Below are 18,679 nucleotides of genomic sequence, written 5' to 3'. Positions count from 1 at the left end.
AAGATAGGAGCAGGGTTAAAATTAAATATATTCTCCTCAGCAATCAAAAGGACAATCAGTCAGTGAAGTGAAATATATTGCGTCATGAAATTAGGAGTGGTAAGATGGCGCCGCGACAGTGGCAGCCTTTACAGTGGCTCCTATACTTTTTGTTCTTCTACTTTCTTCCTTTCATAACTTTGCTGCTGTAAATTAGGAATTTCTCCATTGTGAGATGAATAAAGGTTTTCTTGTGCTTATTATTCTTAAAAATTGTCTGGCGACAAAGTTAATATCCTCTTATTCGTGCTCATTAAGTAACGTCATTCAATTCCACCAAATGAAGACATAAAAGACACTCTACTACAAATCAAATTTATTTGCACATATACAGTCCAATATACATATTAGAATAGTGGTTTGCGTTTCCTTTTTTTAAAAAAAAACAAAAACAGTAAAAGCCCTGTCCTGCACCACAAAGTTTAAAGACCTGTGAAGGCCACACAGCACACACACACCAGCTGATTGTGTGTAATTTAAATCAAGCCCTTACTAACACACTCTAACAACTTTTTATTATTTTAAAAAGTAATAAACAAAAATACCTCCCTGCAGGAAAGACAAGGGAGGGTTGACCTCTGCAAGGCAAAACTTTTTTTTTTTTAATGTCCTGGTCCAATTAAGACAGAAAGCAGTAAAAGGGTCTCCGGTATTTACATTAAAAAAAAAAAAAAAAAAAAAGCTAAGGAGGTTCCATCCATTTATCTCACGAAAAGGGGGAGCGGTGCCTCCGAGTCCCCCACCGGACCCCCAGAAAAATCTGAAGAAGTCAGACCAGGATCCAACATGTGCATTTATGAAATACGACTCCTTGTCGCCCCTTTTGGAGAGGCGGATGTCCTCACAAAGAATAAGCGTGAATATAAAAATCAATGCAATTAAAAGCATAAAACGTAGTGTTCAATAAATAATTTGGGATGAAACATTGAGCAATTGAGGGAAGTGGCGACAGTCTTTGGGAAGGTTCGACTGACTGTGGCAGGAATTTTTTTTTTTGGGGGGGGGTGGATTATTAAACTAGTAATTTTAATTTTTACAGCGCCGGGAGTGCTAAACTTCCTCAACCTCTCCTGCATTTAACCCAGCTCTTATGTCAAACCGACATTCAAAAGCAAAGATATATAAAAAGTAAGAAGTATAGTGACTTAACTGTAAATCTTGATGGCGATGGTGCATCACCATGCGATACAACTCGAGATGCAAAATTCTGAGAATTTTCAAAGTTAGAAATTGACCATGGGAACTAACAAAAACAAAGAAAAAAATGGAGAAACTGATAAATTTGCAGGTTGGCTCTTATGAGGGCACTTAAACACATTAAGATTTTAGCCGAACCGTGACTGTTGTTCATGCCCTGAGAAGTGGGCAAGGAGAGCAATTTATGTTTGCATGGGTGCCTGGTTATGACAAAACAAAATGATTTATTTTCAATACCTTTGCAATAAATGACAGCGAACCCCTCTAATATCCATAATGGCTTTGCCGCCATGTTGCAGTATTCAAGTGAAAGGAGGCACGTCATTTAACCAGGCCAAAGCCTTGTCTAATAGAAAAAAAAAAAAGTATTTTTGGTGACATTTGACGGTCTCTTGGTCCCAAGAAAATGTTTATGTGAGCTGAGGAGCTACACACTTTGACAAATGTTGTGCATGGCCACTGTCGTGGCGTCTACGGACAATCATGAAGCGGGGGGGGGGGGGGGGGGGGGGGGGGGGGGGATTTCTGTGGGAGGGCTTGCTCCCAATCCTCCATGAATAGTGGGGGTTCACTGAACAATAGTACCTTGACGCAATACACCACTGCTCAAACCAAGTGTGGGGAGAAAAAAAAAAGGGGAGCAATTAGGTAATGTGACGGGCAAGAAGAGCTATCTTCATAATTTGTAGAGATGTCTGTAAACGACAAAACAACATGTTTATATTATGATACCTTTCCAGGAAATTACCCTCAATTTACAATGAACTCCCATGGAAAGTTTCCAATGTGTAATATTTCCAAAAGTGCCCATCTGAACCCCCCCACCCCACAGAAACTTTCCGGAAATTTTGCCACCCTAGCTATAACTTAATTTTTTTTTTTTTCCGTAATGGGTCAAAATGACCAAAGGATCATTAACGCTGCTCCTGAGAAACCAAGGTAACAGGAGGGTTAAACATGGATAATGTACGTACACCCCTCCCTACAATAGTCCTAATGAAGAAGTGAAGTGGATATCTCTACCCACTTCTTGGTCTTCCCCACCTGTCTGTCTGTCTGTCTGTCTGTCTGTCTGTCTGTCTGTCTGTCTGCATCTAACTGTCGCTGTGAGGCTCTCAGTTGTTCTGGCAGCACATGCCCTTGTTGGACGCGTTCTGTGTGGGCTCCACCGTGATGGGCACCACATTGGAGGCGGGTGAGAAGTCCGAGTCGCTACGTCCCGACATCTGCCGCTGTGACACGATGTTGTAGATGGCTGAGCGGGGATACGGAGAGGGAGAGAAAAAGAGAGAGAGAGTGAGAGTGTGTGTGAGAGAGAGAGAGAGAGAGAGAGAGAGAGAGAGAGAGAGAGAGAGAGAGAGAGAGACATTGGGGGGGTGTTTCGTACAGTCCCCTCCAAAACTATTGGAAGGGCAAGTTCAATTCCTTTGTTTTTGCTGTTTATTGGAGAGATTTGGGTTTTGGATCAAAAAAAAAAATTTGAGACAAAAGTTCAGAAATACAGCTTGTACCTCATGATCTTTACATCTAGGTGTGTTAAACAACTCATGACAGAGCATCTTTTCTTTCAAGTCATCCACTTTTCAACGGAGCAAAATTATTGGAACATGTGACTGATGGGCGTTTCAAGGTGCTCCGGTGTTGCCATGGTGATGTAAATACCACCGAGTCAAAGCTGGAATTCTGAACTTTGGTCTCATATTCATCCTTTGATCTGAAACCCAAATGTCTTCACTATACAACAAAAACAAAATTAACTTTGCCATTCCCCACTAAATACACACTCATTCTTTCTTTTCAACTCAGAGTGAGGCCATTAGCAACATTAGCTGCCGCAGCAGCGGCTCATTGATGTCACTTCTACATTCCCAAGAGCTGAGGCTGGATGCTGTAATTGAAGTTGAGGTGTCACAAAGTTCTCAAACGGCAGGCGATGCAAAATCTTCAGGCCGAAGTGAAGCAAGGTGGTCCATTTTAGGAGGTCATTAACTCAATTCCAGTTCAGCTATACAACACATTAATCCACTGATGTGAATTAATACAAAGCAGGTGCAGGGAGCTGAGAGGGGTGCTTGGAGGTCGCCCGAGTGCACCCATCGATGCAAGAACACGATTACGCGGATGTTGCTGCCATCTACAGGCAGACAACAGATGGTGTCTGACATCGGGGGATTGTGTCGAGTGCAGCGATCTCCGACTCCTGTGTTGTCACCAAGTGCGGCATTGAACCAAAACTGATTATTCAAGATCTCGCAATGTGCCTTTCTTCAAATCCTCCAAGTCCATTCTTTTGAATCTGTGTCATTTGCTTGTAAATCTTTCGAAATAAACTGAAATTGATCTTTCTCTTTTTTTACTTTTAGAGAACCCCCCCTCCATTAAATGTAATTTGTGTGTGTGTGTGTGTGTGTGTGTGTGTGTGTGTGTGTGGGGGTGGGGGGGGGCGAGTCGGAGTTTGTCAAAGTCCTGGAATTTACTCATAATTGGTGCAACAAGCCAAAATGGCTAATTTCGTATAAATTTTGGGGCATAGGTCCTTCAGACATTTTTGTGAGTTCTGTTATGATGGCACCCAGTCGTGTGGGATTTTCCGCAGGTACGCCGGCAAACATGCAAACTCCACACAGGACGGCCAGAGCAAAGATTCGAATCTCAGAAGTGTGAGGCAGACATTCTAAGTATTCGTCCATTGTGATGCCGGCCATTCAAATCATTGCATTTAACATGTCATTTAATTTATAACAAAATATCAAATCTCAAGGACCTTCCAAAAACTGTAATAAAATAAAAGTCACCTGTGAGGATAGTCTGGAAGGCAAGCTCCACATTAGATGAGTCTAAGGCCGACGTCTCCAGGAAAGACAAGCGATGTTTTTCTATAAAAACAAAACAAACAGATGCCATTGGAAGCCTGCAATAATAAGCAAAACTAGAGAATGCAATATCTGTAGAAAGTGTGTGTGAATGCTGAAGAGCTGACGCTGAACGGAAATGCTGAGGAATTCATTGAACTGATGAAATGTAGAATGTGAGACTTGAAAATGGAATGTCTGAGTCAGTCTAGAAATAGTATAAATGTAAACTATTGATATTTATTTATTCAATTATTACATAACATATGAAAAATGTGGCAATTTGAGGATTTGAAGATCGATTGGGAAATGTAGAAGGAATGTAAATATCGGCGCTGTCGGGGGGAAACCTTATATGGCCAAATATAGTAAATTTCTTACTTTTTCAAAAATCAATACAACAAACCCAATTCCAATGAAGTGAGGATGTTAAACATAAAAAAACAATAATTTGCTAATCATATTCAACCTATATTTAATTGAATACACAACAAAGACAAGATGTTTAATGTTCAAACTGAGAAATGTAATTATTTTTAGCAAATAATCATTAACTAAGTATTGCAACACATTCCAAGAATACGGGCAAAAAAAAAAAAAAAAAAAGAAATGCTCATCGAACACCTGTTTGGAACATCCTACTGGTGAAGAGGCTAACTGGGAACAGGTGGGTGCCATGAGAGGGTATAAAAGGACCTTCCCTGAATTGCTCAGCCATTCATACGCAAAGATGGGGCAAGGTTCATTTCTTTGTGAACAACTGTGTAAAAAAATAGTCAAACAGTTTCAGGACAATACGTTCCTCAAGGTACAATAGCAAGGAATTTCGGGATTTCATCACCTGCGGTCCATAATATCAAAAGGTTTCTGAGAATTTGGAGAAATGTGAATTGTGAAAAAATAAATAAATAAAATTCTCTTCAGCCCTGACGTAATGATGGATTCAAGTGTCAATGATCCGGAGGAGGCACCTGCAAAGTCCCGGGCCTCGTCGGTCGGCACGGCTCTCAGGTGGCGCAGGTCGCTTTTGTTGCCCACCAGCATGATGACGATGTTGCTGTCAGCGTGATCCTGCAGCTCCTTCAACCAGCGCTCGGCGTTCTCATACGTCAGATGCTTGGCGATGTCATAGACCAGCAGTGCTCCCACGGCGCCGCGGTAGTACCTGTGAAATAGTGAGAGGACGACATTCAGCACACCTTTACAGTTTTCAAACTAAATTGCGGCCCGAAAACACAGGTGTCAAACTCAAGGCCCGGGGGCCACGTGTGGCCCGCCACATCATTTTAAGTGGCCCGCAAAAGCAAATCAAAGATGACAACTTCCATGGTGATTGCTCAAATCTGTACCAAAATTTCTAATTTTCATATGGAGTAAATCAGTGACGTATTGTAAGCATTTTCTTGTTACCAAACCCTTCATTACAGTTACTTAAACAATTATTGAATAACACGTTATTTGTGACTTTGTTATATAGTTTCAGTCATAACAGCCCTCCAAGGGAAACGGTAATTATAATGTGGCCTGCAATAAAAATGAGTTTGACACTCCTGCCCTACAATGTCGCAATATTTTTTTTGGGTGGTACATATACTTTTTGTGGAAATCTGCGGTACATAGAGATCCTTTTGTATGGGCTTTTATAGCTTTTTCCGTAAAGTTTTATTGTCCTCTTTGCTGCATATTTTCTCCTGTTGTGGGTGGGTCCAGAGCATCTCCCCCGTGATAAACCGTAATGCAATAAATGTGATTAAATATCAAATAAGGGCATTGCACTGACGCAGAAGTGATGGCCCGGTATCGCTCCTGTCCAGCAGTGTCCCAGATCTGCGCCTTGATGGTTTTGCCTTCCACTTGGATGCTGCGCGTGGCAAACTCCACACCGATGGTGCTCTTGCTCTCCAGGTTGAACTCATTGCGGGTGAAGCGGGACAGCAGGTTGCTCTTCCCGACGCCGGAGTCACCGATTAGCACCACTAATGGTGGTGTGGAGGAGGGGGGGGGGGGAGAGAGAGAGAGAGAGAGAGAGAGAGAGAAATACTCGTGTTAGCATCAACATTGAAATAGACCACCACTGTTCACTGCTATAAATTGAAACAATCTATTTTGTTGTCGACATTTCTTAAAATGTTCAATCATGAATCATGACTTAATTCGGTACTACTAACTTCCTCATATTCAGATTTTTTTTGTCAGCCTGATGCCATCCCACCTTTACGAAATAGGAAGTTTAGTGCTACGGCTTGCAGCAACTGCATTGACAAACAAACCATGTCATGTTTCAACACTGCTGCAATGTGTTAGTCAGAGCAAATATGGTGTCAAACAAATGGGCAGTCTACTATATCTTGAAAAGTTACCACCATTTGTCCTGAATGTTGGGTGGAGGAGAAGAATCATTAGGCAACCATTAAGACGAGAGTTACAATTATGTCTCTGTTACACGCCCATCCACAAAGCACATTGTTGACGTTTCTGCTGACAAAAGATACTTTCCTGACAGCGCTTATATCAAAACATCAACCCCCACACCCATTTCTAATGACGTGCCAGCCTTCCCCAAAGCAAGTGGATGCTCACCTGAGCTATGAAGCTAATTCTGGGAGGATGAACCTGTTTGGTTGGATTAGATTAGAGTCTGCTCTATGTAACCCCCTAAATGATTTTTTTTTTTAAATTGAAAAAAAAATATTTAAATCAGTTCACAATATGACAAAAATACGGCTGCACATGTCTTACTAAATTACTTAAAATTATGGTAAATCCCAAAAAAAAAGGCAGTGTAATGTTGTAAATTAACATAAGCAGGAACAGTCGCTTTAGATAGTAAAATGACTTTTTATTGTCATTTAGGTTCATAGTGACGCATACTTATATGGAAATAGACAAATATGCTGTTTCCACTTTGGATTTTTCTGGCGAGTGAAGTGAAAGAAGAAGCGAAGGAAGCCTCAAATGGGACGGCTGTGGACAACTTCCTGTGTCGACTCAGTTAACAACATAGGTGCATTAAAAGAACAAAAGGATAGGCGTAAAAAGTTCAAAAGCAATAAAACCTAAGGCACCTGACTGCCATCCGCACTTTGTCACTCCAATTTTTGCTGATGCCAGTCTGCCTGGAACCAAATCTCATCTTCGCTTTGCTCTGTGACAAAGCTTTTGTATGGCTTTAAGTGAACACACACACACACACACACACACACACACACACACACACACACACACACTCACACACACACACTCACATTCACACACACTTCATGCAGGTATTTCCAGTTTGACAACTTGTTTCAGGCTAAGTTCCTCTTGTTCATGTCAAGGTACAACTATGAACGACTGTTTGCACCGGCCGATGCCAGCCTGTTCCTTTTGACATTTTTTATGTGTGGTGCAGCCAAGTTGCACCTGTGGTCATGCCAGCACTGGAATCAAAGGCATTAAAAAGCCTTATCTGGGGGTAAAACATTCAGCACATTCTCAATGTTCTCAGTGAGTGAAATGTGATAGGGGCCAAAAGTTAAGCTAGCGCTGTGTGTCATGGCGGTAGTATGAACTTATTGGCTCTTTCTTAAATGCAAATGAGATTGCAAAGGTTTGTGGTCACTTAGAACACGTCGGTCTTTTAAAGTAAAACACAATTTCTGTTTTTTTTTTTAAAAGAGACAAGTGATTCCCAACGGCTGTCCCATAAGAGATCATCACGTATGCAGTTTACTAATTTGTTTTAAAATTACAAATACGGCAGTGACATGTAGTGACAGACAGAACTATTAAATGTTCTTCCACTGGATGGCAATTAAACCTGTGTATCCAATTTTTGTGACATGAGATTTTTTTTTCTAGTGTAAAATATGTGCTTTGGCTCAAAAAAGGTTGAGAATGATTGGTCAAGACTATATTTCTGATGAATCTAATGCTTCTGGAAAAGGCACACTGGCAACATGAAGACTGCTACAGTTTGATCTAAGACACATGGGAGGCACTCCAGTTTTAAATACATTTGAATACATTTAATTCCAAAAGAATATTTTGTTCATTATTAGTACTTTGTTATCAGTATTATTTCATAATTTATTGTAATTTGTATCGGACCTCTATTATGTACAGTAATTTGATCCTCAACTCTATTTACAGTACACTTTAAAATCATTATGTACTGTACACGTGTTTTGATTGGGGGAAAAATAGAGACTATTTCTGGATAGTTTTAGTGTTATTTTCATTGGAGAATTTATTTTTTTTTGCTTTGATTTAAGAATAAAATAACATGAAGATATCTTTCATTAATCTTTGCAACGGCATAATACGTATGTGCACATCTCTATTGAGATTAACGTGATTTCCTTTCAAACAATAAATAAAGCACATTTCTATGTGACTCCAAACTTTAGAAGCGCAGTGTTTATCCACCAGTCTCTTGAAATTGAACACAGACGGCCTCTATTGTCGTTTTTATTGGTAAGTGACAGTTGTCACATGACATTTGCCTGAACTCCAGTAAATAGGCAGGGGCATTTTTTTTTTTTTGCGTTTTCGTGGCCTCACGTCGTCCAAAGATGATTGCAACGTCAACCGGTTTGGGCAAGATGACTACTTGCCACATCACATGCCGGTTGGCTTAGCTTGACAAAAGTGATCTCATGTTAGGAGTCATGGCATGGGGGGGGGGGGTAGCTTTAAAAGTGCTTACGTGTGTAGCAACAGGTGCCATCCCTCACCCTCAGATTGATGTAAAGTCATCGGAGGAAGACAAGTTCGTCGTCACTTAAACGAAGGTAAGCTAAACTTAGCAAGCTAAAAGAATGGGGGCGGGTGGGGGACAAAATGGAGCGACTCACCTTTGAAGAGATAATCATATTCATCTTCCCGGCCCGTCATAGTTTCGCCTCACTCGACGCGCTCGCGTTCGTACCAGTCGAGCGAACTTCTATGACCAGAGAAACGGTGACAGCGGGAGGCGAACGTCAAGCCGGTCAAACAACACGTCGTGAGCGGTGATGCCGTCTCGTCTCCCCCTCGGAAAAAGGAAAAGCGTGAGGCAAAGTTTGTCGTCGTCTTCCTCGTACTGGCTCCGTATTCTTGTCACCACTAGTTGCCGCAAACCTGAGCAGCAGCACTGGCGTGACGTCGCCTGTTCGTCACGCCTTCGCTAAACTCCCATTGGTCCGTGGCCGGCAGACACCTGTCACGCGCTGTGACGGGATTGGTCAGTGGCGTTGTCATTTATGATTTGGGTTCCTGTGGATGACGTAGGTGGCTCAGAGCCTCAACAGGTGATATCAACCAAAGCAGCAGCCCCATACAGCCCTCAGTGAGCACACAAACACACACTAAAGCAGTTTTCAGCTCGAATTTGTTTTTACTTGAGTACTGCATTTGTTCTTCTGCCGACTTTTGACTTGCACTCCCTATAGTACCTTGATTTACGAGTTTAATTTGCGCCGTCACAAACCTGTTGACTTAATTTACTCATAACGCCCGACCCAATCACAAACGACCTACCAAAAACAACCGCAATTTGTTGTCATGTTTTTTCGGAAAATAGCACTGGATGATTAAAAAAAAAAAAATTGATACTCAACTTCAAACCTGGGACTGTAGTGTACATAAATGAAAATTTGACAACATAAAACCATTGAAAATAACACAATTTAATGAGACAATTAAAAAAATTAACAATAAGAACAAATCAGATCCTAAAACAAGGGCAGAGTTTCAGGCTTTTAAAATAATACTAATAATATGAAATAATTAAAATAATAACTAGATGGTGGCAAAGTGCTACTTTTGTTTAGTAAGTTCTCTCTCTCTCTCTCTCTCTCTCTCTCTCTCTCTCTCTCTCTCTCGCTCTCCCCCCCTCTCTTATTTAAGACTAAGTTCCTCTTGTTCATGTCAAGGTACAACTATAAATGACTGTTTGCACCGGCCGATGCCAGCCTATTCCCTTTGACATTTTTTCTTGTGTAGTGTAAGCCAAGTAGCATCTGTGGTCATGCCAGCACTGGAATAAAAGGCATTAAAAAGCCTTATCTGGGGGTAAAACATTCAGCACATTCTCAATGTTCTCAGTGAGTGAAATGTGATAAAGGCCAAAAGTTAAGATAGTGTTGTGTGTCATGGTGGTCGTATGAACTCCCTGGCTCTTACTTAAATACAAATGAGATTGCAAAGGTTTGTGGTCACTTAGAACACGTCCGTATTTTAAAGCAAAACACAATTTATTAATTTTTTTAAGACAAGTGATTCCCAACGGCTGTCCCGTAAGAGATCATCACGTATGAAGTTCACTAATTTGTCTCACAATTACTATTTATAAATTACAAATATGGCAGTGACACATAGTGACAGGCAGAACTATTAAATGTTAAATCTAAATTACCGAAAATAGTCTCTTGCCTTAACATCCAGTAGTCAACAATTTGATCACAAATCATTTATTTCATCAGGAACACACACACACACACACACGCACGCACGCACCTTGCACTCGCCACTGAGCGAAGCTTCCCCTCTTAAAATATGTACTTTAAAAAACATTAGAACAACTTTCAGTTGCACTATTTAAATTACTGCTAACCCGAGATGTACAATATAACAGGCAGGATATTGTATTCGTTCACATTAGGCCAGCCTGCGCAGGTTCAAATCAGTCAATTTTAAAGAGGAAGCCACGTGTCTCATGACCTGGATCTCCACCATCCCCTTGGACTCCCAGAAGCCAACGCTCCCCCTCGGAAGCTTAGATGTTCTTGCAGCAAGGTTTCTTTTCCTCGGTGGGCTCCACTCTGGGGGTGTTCAAGGTGACGGCGCTGATGGAGCCTCGAGACACCTCCTTACTGCTCACCTTCTTGTGTATCTCTGCATCAGGGGAAGGAAAGTGATCACAACGCAAGAAATAGCTCTCGCTCTCAAAAAGGTTGGCGATATTCAGGATGAGGGTTCGGGGTTAGAGGTCAAGAGTTAGAAGGTTAGGAGTGACAGTTAGGGTTAAGGTTAGGATAAGGGGTAGAGTTAGGCACTAAGTTTTGAGAAATGGAAAAAAAGATTGCCGTGTGGGCCAGTTGGCAAGCACTTGGCAATGTGCATGACCGCCACCTACAGACCAGGAGTGGAATAGCGTTGCCCAACAAATCAATTCTGTATGTTTGGCATTATTCAGTCTTGCTGGAGGTCTCTATTTATTGGGATTGAGCAGATGTTGTAAATGTAAGGCCAAGATAAAAGGAAAACTACTGGAATTACCTGTTAGGACAGTGTTGAACGCAGCCTCAACATTAGTTGACGACAACGCAGAGGTCTCCAGAAACAACAGACCTCGTTTCTCTACATTTAAAAAAAAAAAGATTTAATTCATCTCTTATTTAAAAAAAAAAAAAAAAAAGTACTATACCGTCAAGTACCTGCAAAATCCTTGGCCTCCTCCATTGGCACCGATCTCTCCGACTCCAGGTCGGACTTGTTCCCCACCAGCATGACCACGATGTGTGGGTCGGCGTGTTCGAAGAGCTCTTTCAGCCAGCGCTCCACGCTCTCATAGGTCAGGTGCTTGGTGATGTCATACACCAAGAGGGCTCCCACTGCACCTCGGTAGTACCTGTTGAAAAAAGATCAAGGTTTATAATTGGCTATAGGTGCCACAAGACTTACTTTTGTCAAAATGAAGCTCGTCAACTCACTTCCAGCAGGGTTCCTGAGCAACAAGATGCCACAAGATGGTGGCAAAACATGATTAGTTTAAATTAAGCTTCTCACTTCACTTAAAAAATGTTTGTTGGCACCAAGATGCCACAAGATGGCGGAAAAGCACTACTTTTGTCTATGTATTTCTCTTCAACTCACCCCAACATAGATCCATGGCACCAAGATGCCACAAGATGGTGGCAAAGCACTACTTTTTTCTGAATTAATTTGAGCTTACTCCAACATAGCTCCCAAATGACTCATGACGACAGCAAAACAATTGTGTCTCAATGAAGCTACTCAACTCACTTCAATGTAGTTTTGGAGCACCAAAATGCCACAAGGTGGCAAAAAAACACGACTTTTGTCCAAATCAAGCTCCTGAGCTCACTTCAACATAGTTCTTTGGCATCAAGATGGCAGGAATCACTACTTTTGTGCCAATATAGCTTCTCAATTAATTTCAACATCGTTTATTTGTACAAAAGATGATGGAAAGCCCCATTTTTTGTCTCAATGAAGTTCCTCATGTCACTTCAACATATTTCATTGGCATTAAGATGCCACAAGATGGTGGCAAAGTGCTACTTTTGGTGAAATGCAGCTCCTCAACTCACTTCAACATAGTTGCTGTGCATCATGGTCCACATGATGGCAAAGCACTACTTTTGTCTGAATGAATCCCCTCAGCTGCCTTCAACGTAGCTTTTATCACCAAGCTGCCGTACGAGTGTGGCAAAATACTATTTTTATCTAAATTAAGCTCATCAGCTCACTTTGACATAATTCATTGGTACAAAGATGCCACAGGATGGCAGCAAAGCACCGCTTTTGTCTAAATGAAGCTCCTTGGCTCCTAATAGGCAACGCGGTCCAGTCCAAATGATAGCCGTGGACAATGCGGGTTGTTTGCAGGTAACGCGGCATCAGTGTTTTTCCTGAAAACACCCCGAAGCATGCGCGTGTGTTTACGATGTCAGCAGCGACTCACGCCGACGTGATGGCCCGGTAGCGCTCCAGTCCCGCCGTGTCCCAGATCTGCGCCTTGATGGTGAAGCCGTTGAGCTGCACGGTGCGCGTGCTGAACTCCACGCCGATGGTGGTGCGGCTGTCGTGGCTGAACTCGTTCTTGGTGAAGCGCGACAGCAGGTTGCTCTTGCCCACGCTCGACTCACCAATCAGGACGACTGAAGAGGGCCCCCCAAAAAATAATAAATGCAAAACTGGATTCGTTACGGTATACCAACTGAAGAGCAGCCAAACAGAGCAAGAGAATGAACACCAGGAGACTGCTTACATGTTCATATTTCATATTGTATATACATTTTGACTTTTTACTGCATTTAAATTAACTTACATTCATAGTACTGTTTTTATGTTTACCCTTTCAGGGACAGCGGTTACTACAGTGGACAGCTTATCATGTTATCAGGTTACAGGTTATCATTAGTGGTGCGTGATAGGATTAAGTCGAGTTACGAGACTTGGCTTGAGTCCAATTTGAATCAAACACACCACTGACTTTTGATGAAAACACATGACCAAAAGTGACTCGGCAACAAAATATATATTTAAACACGGAGAGGGGGCAAGGTGGCCATGAGCAAACTGAGGCTGGTGCTGTTGATGTGGACTCTAAATTGGGGCTTGCCCATACTCAGTAAAGCCCAATGGGGAAAAAAAAAAGTAGAGCTTTCAAATTTTTTTTTCCTCAATAGACCTGTCAAGCGGATTGTTGTTTTGTTTCTTCTTTTTTTTTTTTTTCCACGTATGCATACCGAGATGACATTTTTTTTTTTGTCTTGTGAACTTCGACCCTGAGGAATGATATACCGGTACTTTCTCTGGTTTGGAGGTCACTGTTCACTCTGCGGTATTCATGTTGCAACGCCTGGCACCCTTCAGCCCTCCAGCCGCTGCTGAATTGATAACAATGCTACTTTTTCCGCCGGCGTCCTTCACCACTCAGTAACCACTTGTACAAACAAAAGCTACGATCCCGTGTGTGGGCAAGCATGAAGCTTTCTGCCGCAATGGTCTGTTGATTCCCAGGATTTGTTTTCATTTAGTTTTTTTACTGGTGACGATATTACCTTTCTTTTTCCCCTCGTTTGGTTGTTTTAGCAGGAAATGAAACAATTGAACAATCTGACATGATCTCAGGGGTACTATTTAATAGATGAAATATGACATTTAACGAGTGATTCATTGGGATGTGGTGTTAATATTTAAAGAATGACTTCACATTCAAGCATTGTTGGATTTTGACTGCCTTTTCCGGTTGTTTGCTGCCATTTTCAGTTTAGAACAGAAATAATCTGTCATTGAAAACATTGTTTTGAAGGGATTTTTTGGTACTTCTTTTACTGCATAAACCTTTCAACTGTGAGCACTTGTCATTTGTCTAAAATATTAATTTTTGTTTTAGAGTCCTTCAAATTCAATGTTTGCATAATACAAAGGTTGTCAAACAACTTCAAAAATAAACTTGTCAACGTTCTCAGTAACACCTTTGATCTCTTCCGTGTTAAGACAATCCCATCCTGCCGAAACTAAGACTATTACATGAAACATCCTCCTTGTCAAAAAATGGAAAAATGTTAACAGGTAGAAAACATAACCAACGAAAAAACTACTGATATGTTACCATGTTTTTTTCCAGATGATCATATTTGTTATCCTTTGTGATATCCTAAGGCCTACGCCCTGCAGCTGCTCTGCCCCAATGGATGCACACACTTCCTGGAGTCAGTGGGAACAATATATTTTTTTAAATTTTCTGCACTAAATGAGTGCTGCCCTTTAGATGCACTTTGAACACCCCAACATGCAAATCAATCACTGTAATAACTATTTAATAAAACTTTAACAACTATGTAATAACTATGTAGTGCCACAAATGTACACTTTTGCCAAATCATGATGAAGAATCATAATGAAAAGTCGTGGGAACGAATCAGTTAAAAAAAAACTATTGTAATAACTATGTAATAAGTGCACTAACTACTGTGTGTAATAATTGCAATTCCACAAATGAATATTTTATGTGTAAATGGCTAAATGGCTAACACACTTCTGATGCTTTTCCAATGGTTTTGTCATGTTCCAGTCTTTCTGGTCCCTCCACGCCACTTAAAACGAGATAGCACAGAGCATTGTTCTCTCTGGAATAAACCCTAATTACCATGCCTGTCTGGTTTCAACCGCGGTTTACTTTTTTTTTTCCTTTTGGATAGATGCTCAACCAGAACTAGATGAGGTAGTTGCTCGCTCTAATCTGCATTTTTTTAAATTACATTGCATGGGGTTGCATGTAACGGGTTGGTTATTTTATACTTTCATTGTTGTACTTTTACATTATTTTGATCGGGTTAGCTAAAATTATGATTAAGAGGTTAGTGTTAGGTTAGGTAGTTTTAGATTTAACCCTTTGAGGGACAGCAGTTACTACAATGGACATCTTATCATGTTATCAGGTTACAGGGTGCATGAAAGGGTTAATGTAAAGTACTGTAGCTTTTGAGATTACATTTAGCAGTTTGGGGACTATTATTTTAACCAAGGAGAGCGTTCGTTACTTTTACTTTAATTTTGGCCAGTGGTAGTTAATTTTTATTTTAGATAGGTTTACTTGCTTTTACTTGAATTTGAGCTCTTTTTTTTTCTTTTTAAAGTCATGTAGGATTTACCAAACTGTTTTAACCGAAATAAGATTTCCACTTTGCAGTCCATTTTGGCCCTTTGCGCACCCCAGAGCTAATAATTAGAGAGAAAGGTCATTTTGAGGCGACCATATCCTGTGGGGGCACAACAATGCCCTCTTTTTCAATATGGGCGTCTGCCAAGCTTATTATAAACAAGGAAGTGTGCGTGGACAGGCAAGGTTGTCCTGAAGAGTTCCATACACAATACCGTAATCCTTTCGGAATGCTCACTTGAGTAGCACAACAAACAGACTCACCCTTGAAGACAAAATTGTAGGCCTCGTCCGAGCCCATGTTGTGTCCATCCACTGCTTCCCGTGTCTCCACTTCTTCTTCTGAGGGAAATGACTCAGTCAGCAAGCGGCAGCCGCCTCACCACTGACAGGTCCTCGTCAGACCCGAGGACGGAAACCATCCGGTTTTGGTACACAAACGGCCGTCCAGCCTTCCTGCCTGCTGGCTTACATTTCAGGCTTGCTGGGGTGAGACATGTTGAGTGCATATCCAGGTCAGGGAGTGGCATAGCTGCGGTAATGGGGGTGTGGCACTATCAGGTTGGTGGAGGGGGAGGGGGGGTTGCAATGCAGGTGGGAAGCCCAGTTTCTGTCAGACGCCTCCTGGTGGGAGGGATGAGAAAGAACAATCAGCGGACACAACCTTACACACCAAATTTGCTGAGTCAATGTCCTTCGAGCATTTTCTACTGTGCGTTTTCTCATTAAATTTGATTTGGAATTTCTATTTTATGAGAAAAGTGTTGCAACAGTACAGGAGTCCATAAGTAGGTTTAAAAGAAAAATCGTTGGCAATCTCACGAGAAGAGGAAGAAGTTAATTCGCATCGCAAAAATAAAGTCGACCTTTTTGGAGAGGAAAGAAAAGTTGTCTGAAGAAAAAAGTTTCTTATATAGAGGTTTATTTTTCAAGAAAGAAGTAAAATTCTTGAGAATTAAGTCATATTTTCAAGGGAAGTCAATTTTTTTTTTTTTTTTTAAAGAATTATGATGCATTTTCTTTATGAGAATACATAAATTTTGGAGAATAAAGTATGCCCCCTGACCCCCAAGATGAAAATTTGGGGTGTTTTAAGTGAAAAGGGGCTGTATTTAGTAAAGTAATAAAAGACATCCGGTAGCACGTCGGCCTCACAATACAACGGTGTAGGACTCGATTTCAGCTCTGGCCTTCTTGTGTGGAGTTCTCCCCGTGCCTACGTGGGTTTTCTCTGAGTACTCCACATTACAAAAACATGCATGGCAGGTTAACGGGACGCTCTAAATTGTCCCGAGGTGTGATTGTGAGTGTCAAAGGTCGGCTGGCAACCAGTTCAAGGTGTACCCCGCCTACTGCCCGAAGACATTTGAGATAGGCTCCATCCATCCATTTTCTAAACCGTTTACAAAATGGACTGATGTGTGGATAAAAGAAATCCATCTGTATTTTTATTCCCCCAATGCTCTCTGTCGGACCAAATCCCAGATTAAACAAAACTACGACAAGATCTGTAATCAGAAATTGTTTATTGGACTCATCTGAATTAAATGGTAATATTTCAACTTAATTACAATTCAACAACACTTCAGAAATCAATCTGAATGCTTTCACGAGACAAAATTCCACAGGAAATCTAACTAAATAGACACATTTGTTAATAACAGCAACACATTTACATGATTAAATTAAAAAAAATAAAAATAAACAAAAAGAGACAATGAGATATTGGTTAGAAGCCACACCATGGACTGGTTTGGGCCACACAGTCCCACTAGGATGCGGCTACTTGGGTCAAAGGTTCTTCCAGGTACTCCACCAGAGCCTCGGCCTGCTCGACAAAAGCGCACGTGAGTGACAAATTGAGAACATTGTTATGGTGTTGCCTCACCTTGGCTTTGAGCATTCCGAAGCCCACTGTCTCTTTGGCGTACATGCATAGGAGTAGGTTAGCCACTCGCGTGATGGCCACTCTTCCCTCCTGTGACACAAACACAGATACTGCTGTTAGGTGTATTTCTCCAGTAAGAGGCCCGCTTCGGCACGTACCGCACTCAACTGCTCCACATTGGGTGTAGTGTGGAAGCAAATGCTATGCACAGGTCCTTTTTTTGTGTGTGTAAACAGGAACCCATTTCATTATAAACAATTAGAACCTAGGAGTAGGCAAGAAAAACAGCACCCAATCCCTTACTCAACACATTTCTGGGGAATCGATACTTTTCTATATTGCAATGAAAAATTTGAACACTGCACCCTTTAACAAGTAAAATATATTCCGTTCGTGGGAAAAAAATGGAGACCACTACAAAGTTTCCTCAATTTTGCTATTTATGGGTTTCTTTGCATAAAATGAACATATTGGTTGTCGTCTAGAAATCTTATCCTTTAGGGTCGTGACTCGAAAGTGTTGTATCATTAGTGGTCGGCAAAAGATTTGCTGCCAATGTACTGTTCAGTAGGGTTTAAATTTTAAACCATAAAAAATATTACATTCAAAAATTAAAAACTAATTTTGGTCAAGATGGTATTACTTGGAGACTTAAATATTTTAGATGTGGTAAAAAAAGGTTGAAAGCGTTCTTGTTTAAAAAAAAAAAAAGATTAAAATATAAAAGTAAATAAATGTCAAAATAAATAAATAAATAAATACATTTGGTCTTGTGACTTTATGTATTTGACAATAGCTGCAATGTTCACAAGAAGAAACTCATGTCTTACCATGCAGTCCATGAGTATGAATTTGAGTTTGTCCTCGTTGAAGGCCTGGTGGCCATTCTTGTCATAAGCTGCCCAGATGTTGCTGGCGATGGCGGCAGTGACCCGAGCGTCTGTGTCCCCGTAGCCAGAGTAGGCCAGGAGAGAGCCTTCGTTGTTTAGCAATCTGACAGCCGAATTTTAAATACAAAGAAAAAAAAGAAAGCCACACTTGAATGGATTTTGGATAACGGAATATGCAGTGCAGAACACACAAGATATGCACTAAATTCATATGGAATTGCATGCTTTTTTTTTTTTAATCGAACGTTGAACAACCAGATGCAACCTTAAATGAAGAAATGTGCATTGCCATCCAATAGGAGAAGAGTACCGGAACAGGAAACGGAAAAGGGTATTACTAACGCTCAAGAACTTTAGATAAGAATACAGTACATTATTTTATTTCCGTATAATACTTAAAAAAAATTCATTTATACACATACACACACATACATAC

The 18,679-nt window shown here is 41.0% G+C and overlaps 3 protein-coding genes across 6 annotated transcripts in view; all 3 read right to left on the bottom strand.

The window, feature by feature from the left end:
- Positions 1-340: 340 nt before the first annotated feature.
- rab11al (RAB11a, member RAS oncogene family, like) lies at positions 341-9,638 on the bottom strand. Of its 4 annotated transcripts, none has more exons than XM_019878625.1 (7): positions 7,154-7,236; positions 6,449-6,459; positions 5,869-6,064; positions 5,060-5,253; positions 4,032-4,112; positions 2,317-2,491; positions 341-1,935 (listed from the first exon to the last, which is right to left on the bottom strand). In XM_019878625.1, the coding sequence occupies exons 1-6, from the start codon at positions 7,219-7,221 to the stop codon at positions 2,352-2,354; spliced, it is 690 nt and encodes a 229-aa protein (XP_019734184.1). In that variant the 5' UTR covers positions 7,222-7,236; the 3' UTR covers positions 341-1,935; positions 2,317-2,351. The 4 variants fall into 4 exon arrangements, with proteins under 4 accessions (XP_019734184.1, XP_019734183.1, XP_019734182.1 ...); XM_019878624.1 differs by having other exon boundaries at positions 341-2,296; positions 2,329-2,491; XM_019878623.1 differs by having other exon boundaries at positions 341-2,491.
- Positions 9,639-10,600: 962 nt separating this feature from the next.
- Positions 10,601-15,978, bottom strand: rab25b (RAB25, member RAS oncogene family b). Its single transcript, XM_019878629.1, has 5 exons — positions 15,730-15,978; positions 12,760-12,955; positions 11,489-11,682; positions 11,331-11,411; positions 10,601-10,946 (listed from the first exon to the last, which is right to left on the bottom strand). Exons 1-5 carry the CDS (start codon positions 15,764-15,766, stop codon positions 10,828-10,830), a joined length of 627 nt encoding a protein of 208 aa, XP_019734188.1. The 5' UTR covers positions 15,767-15,978; the 3' UTR covers positions 10,601-10,827.
- A 994-nt stretch (positions 15,979-16,972) lies between these two features.
- lamtor2 (late endosomal/lysosomal adaptor, MAPK and MTOR activator 2) overlaps positions 16,973-18,679 on the bottom strand; it is a 6,641-nt gene continuing 4,934 nt past the window's right edge. Inside the window, exons 2-4 of the mRNA XM_019878632.1 lie at positions 18,184-18,346; positions 17,354-17,443; positions 16,973-17,293 (exon numbers count right to left, since the gene is read on the bottom strand). Of these exons, the coding sequence (XP_019734191.1) occupies positions 17,237-17,293; positions 17,354-17,443; positions 18,184-18,346 (310 nt within the window). The 3' untranslated portion in view covers positions 16,973-17,236. The remainder of the gene's footprint in view (positions 17,294-17,353; positions 17,444-18,183; positions 18,347-18,679) is intronic.

This window comes from Hippocampus comes, unplaced genomic scaffold, assembly GCF_001891065.2.
Source record: "Hippocampus comes isolate QL1 unplaced genomic scaffold, H_comes_QL1_v1.1 scaffold315, whole genome shotgun sequence".
Classification (NCBI taxonomy): domain Eukaryota; kingdom Metazoa; phylum Chordata; class Actinopteri; order Syngnathiformes; family Syngnathidae; genus Hippocampus; species Hippocampus comes.
This window is presented reverse-complemented; position numbering and strand designations above follow the sequence as displayed.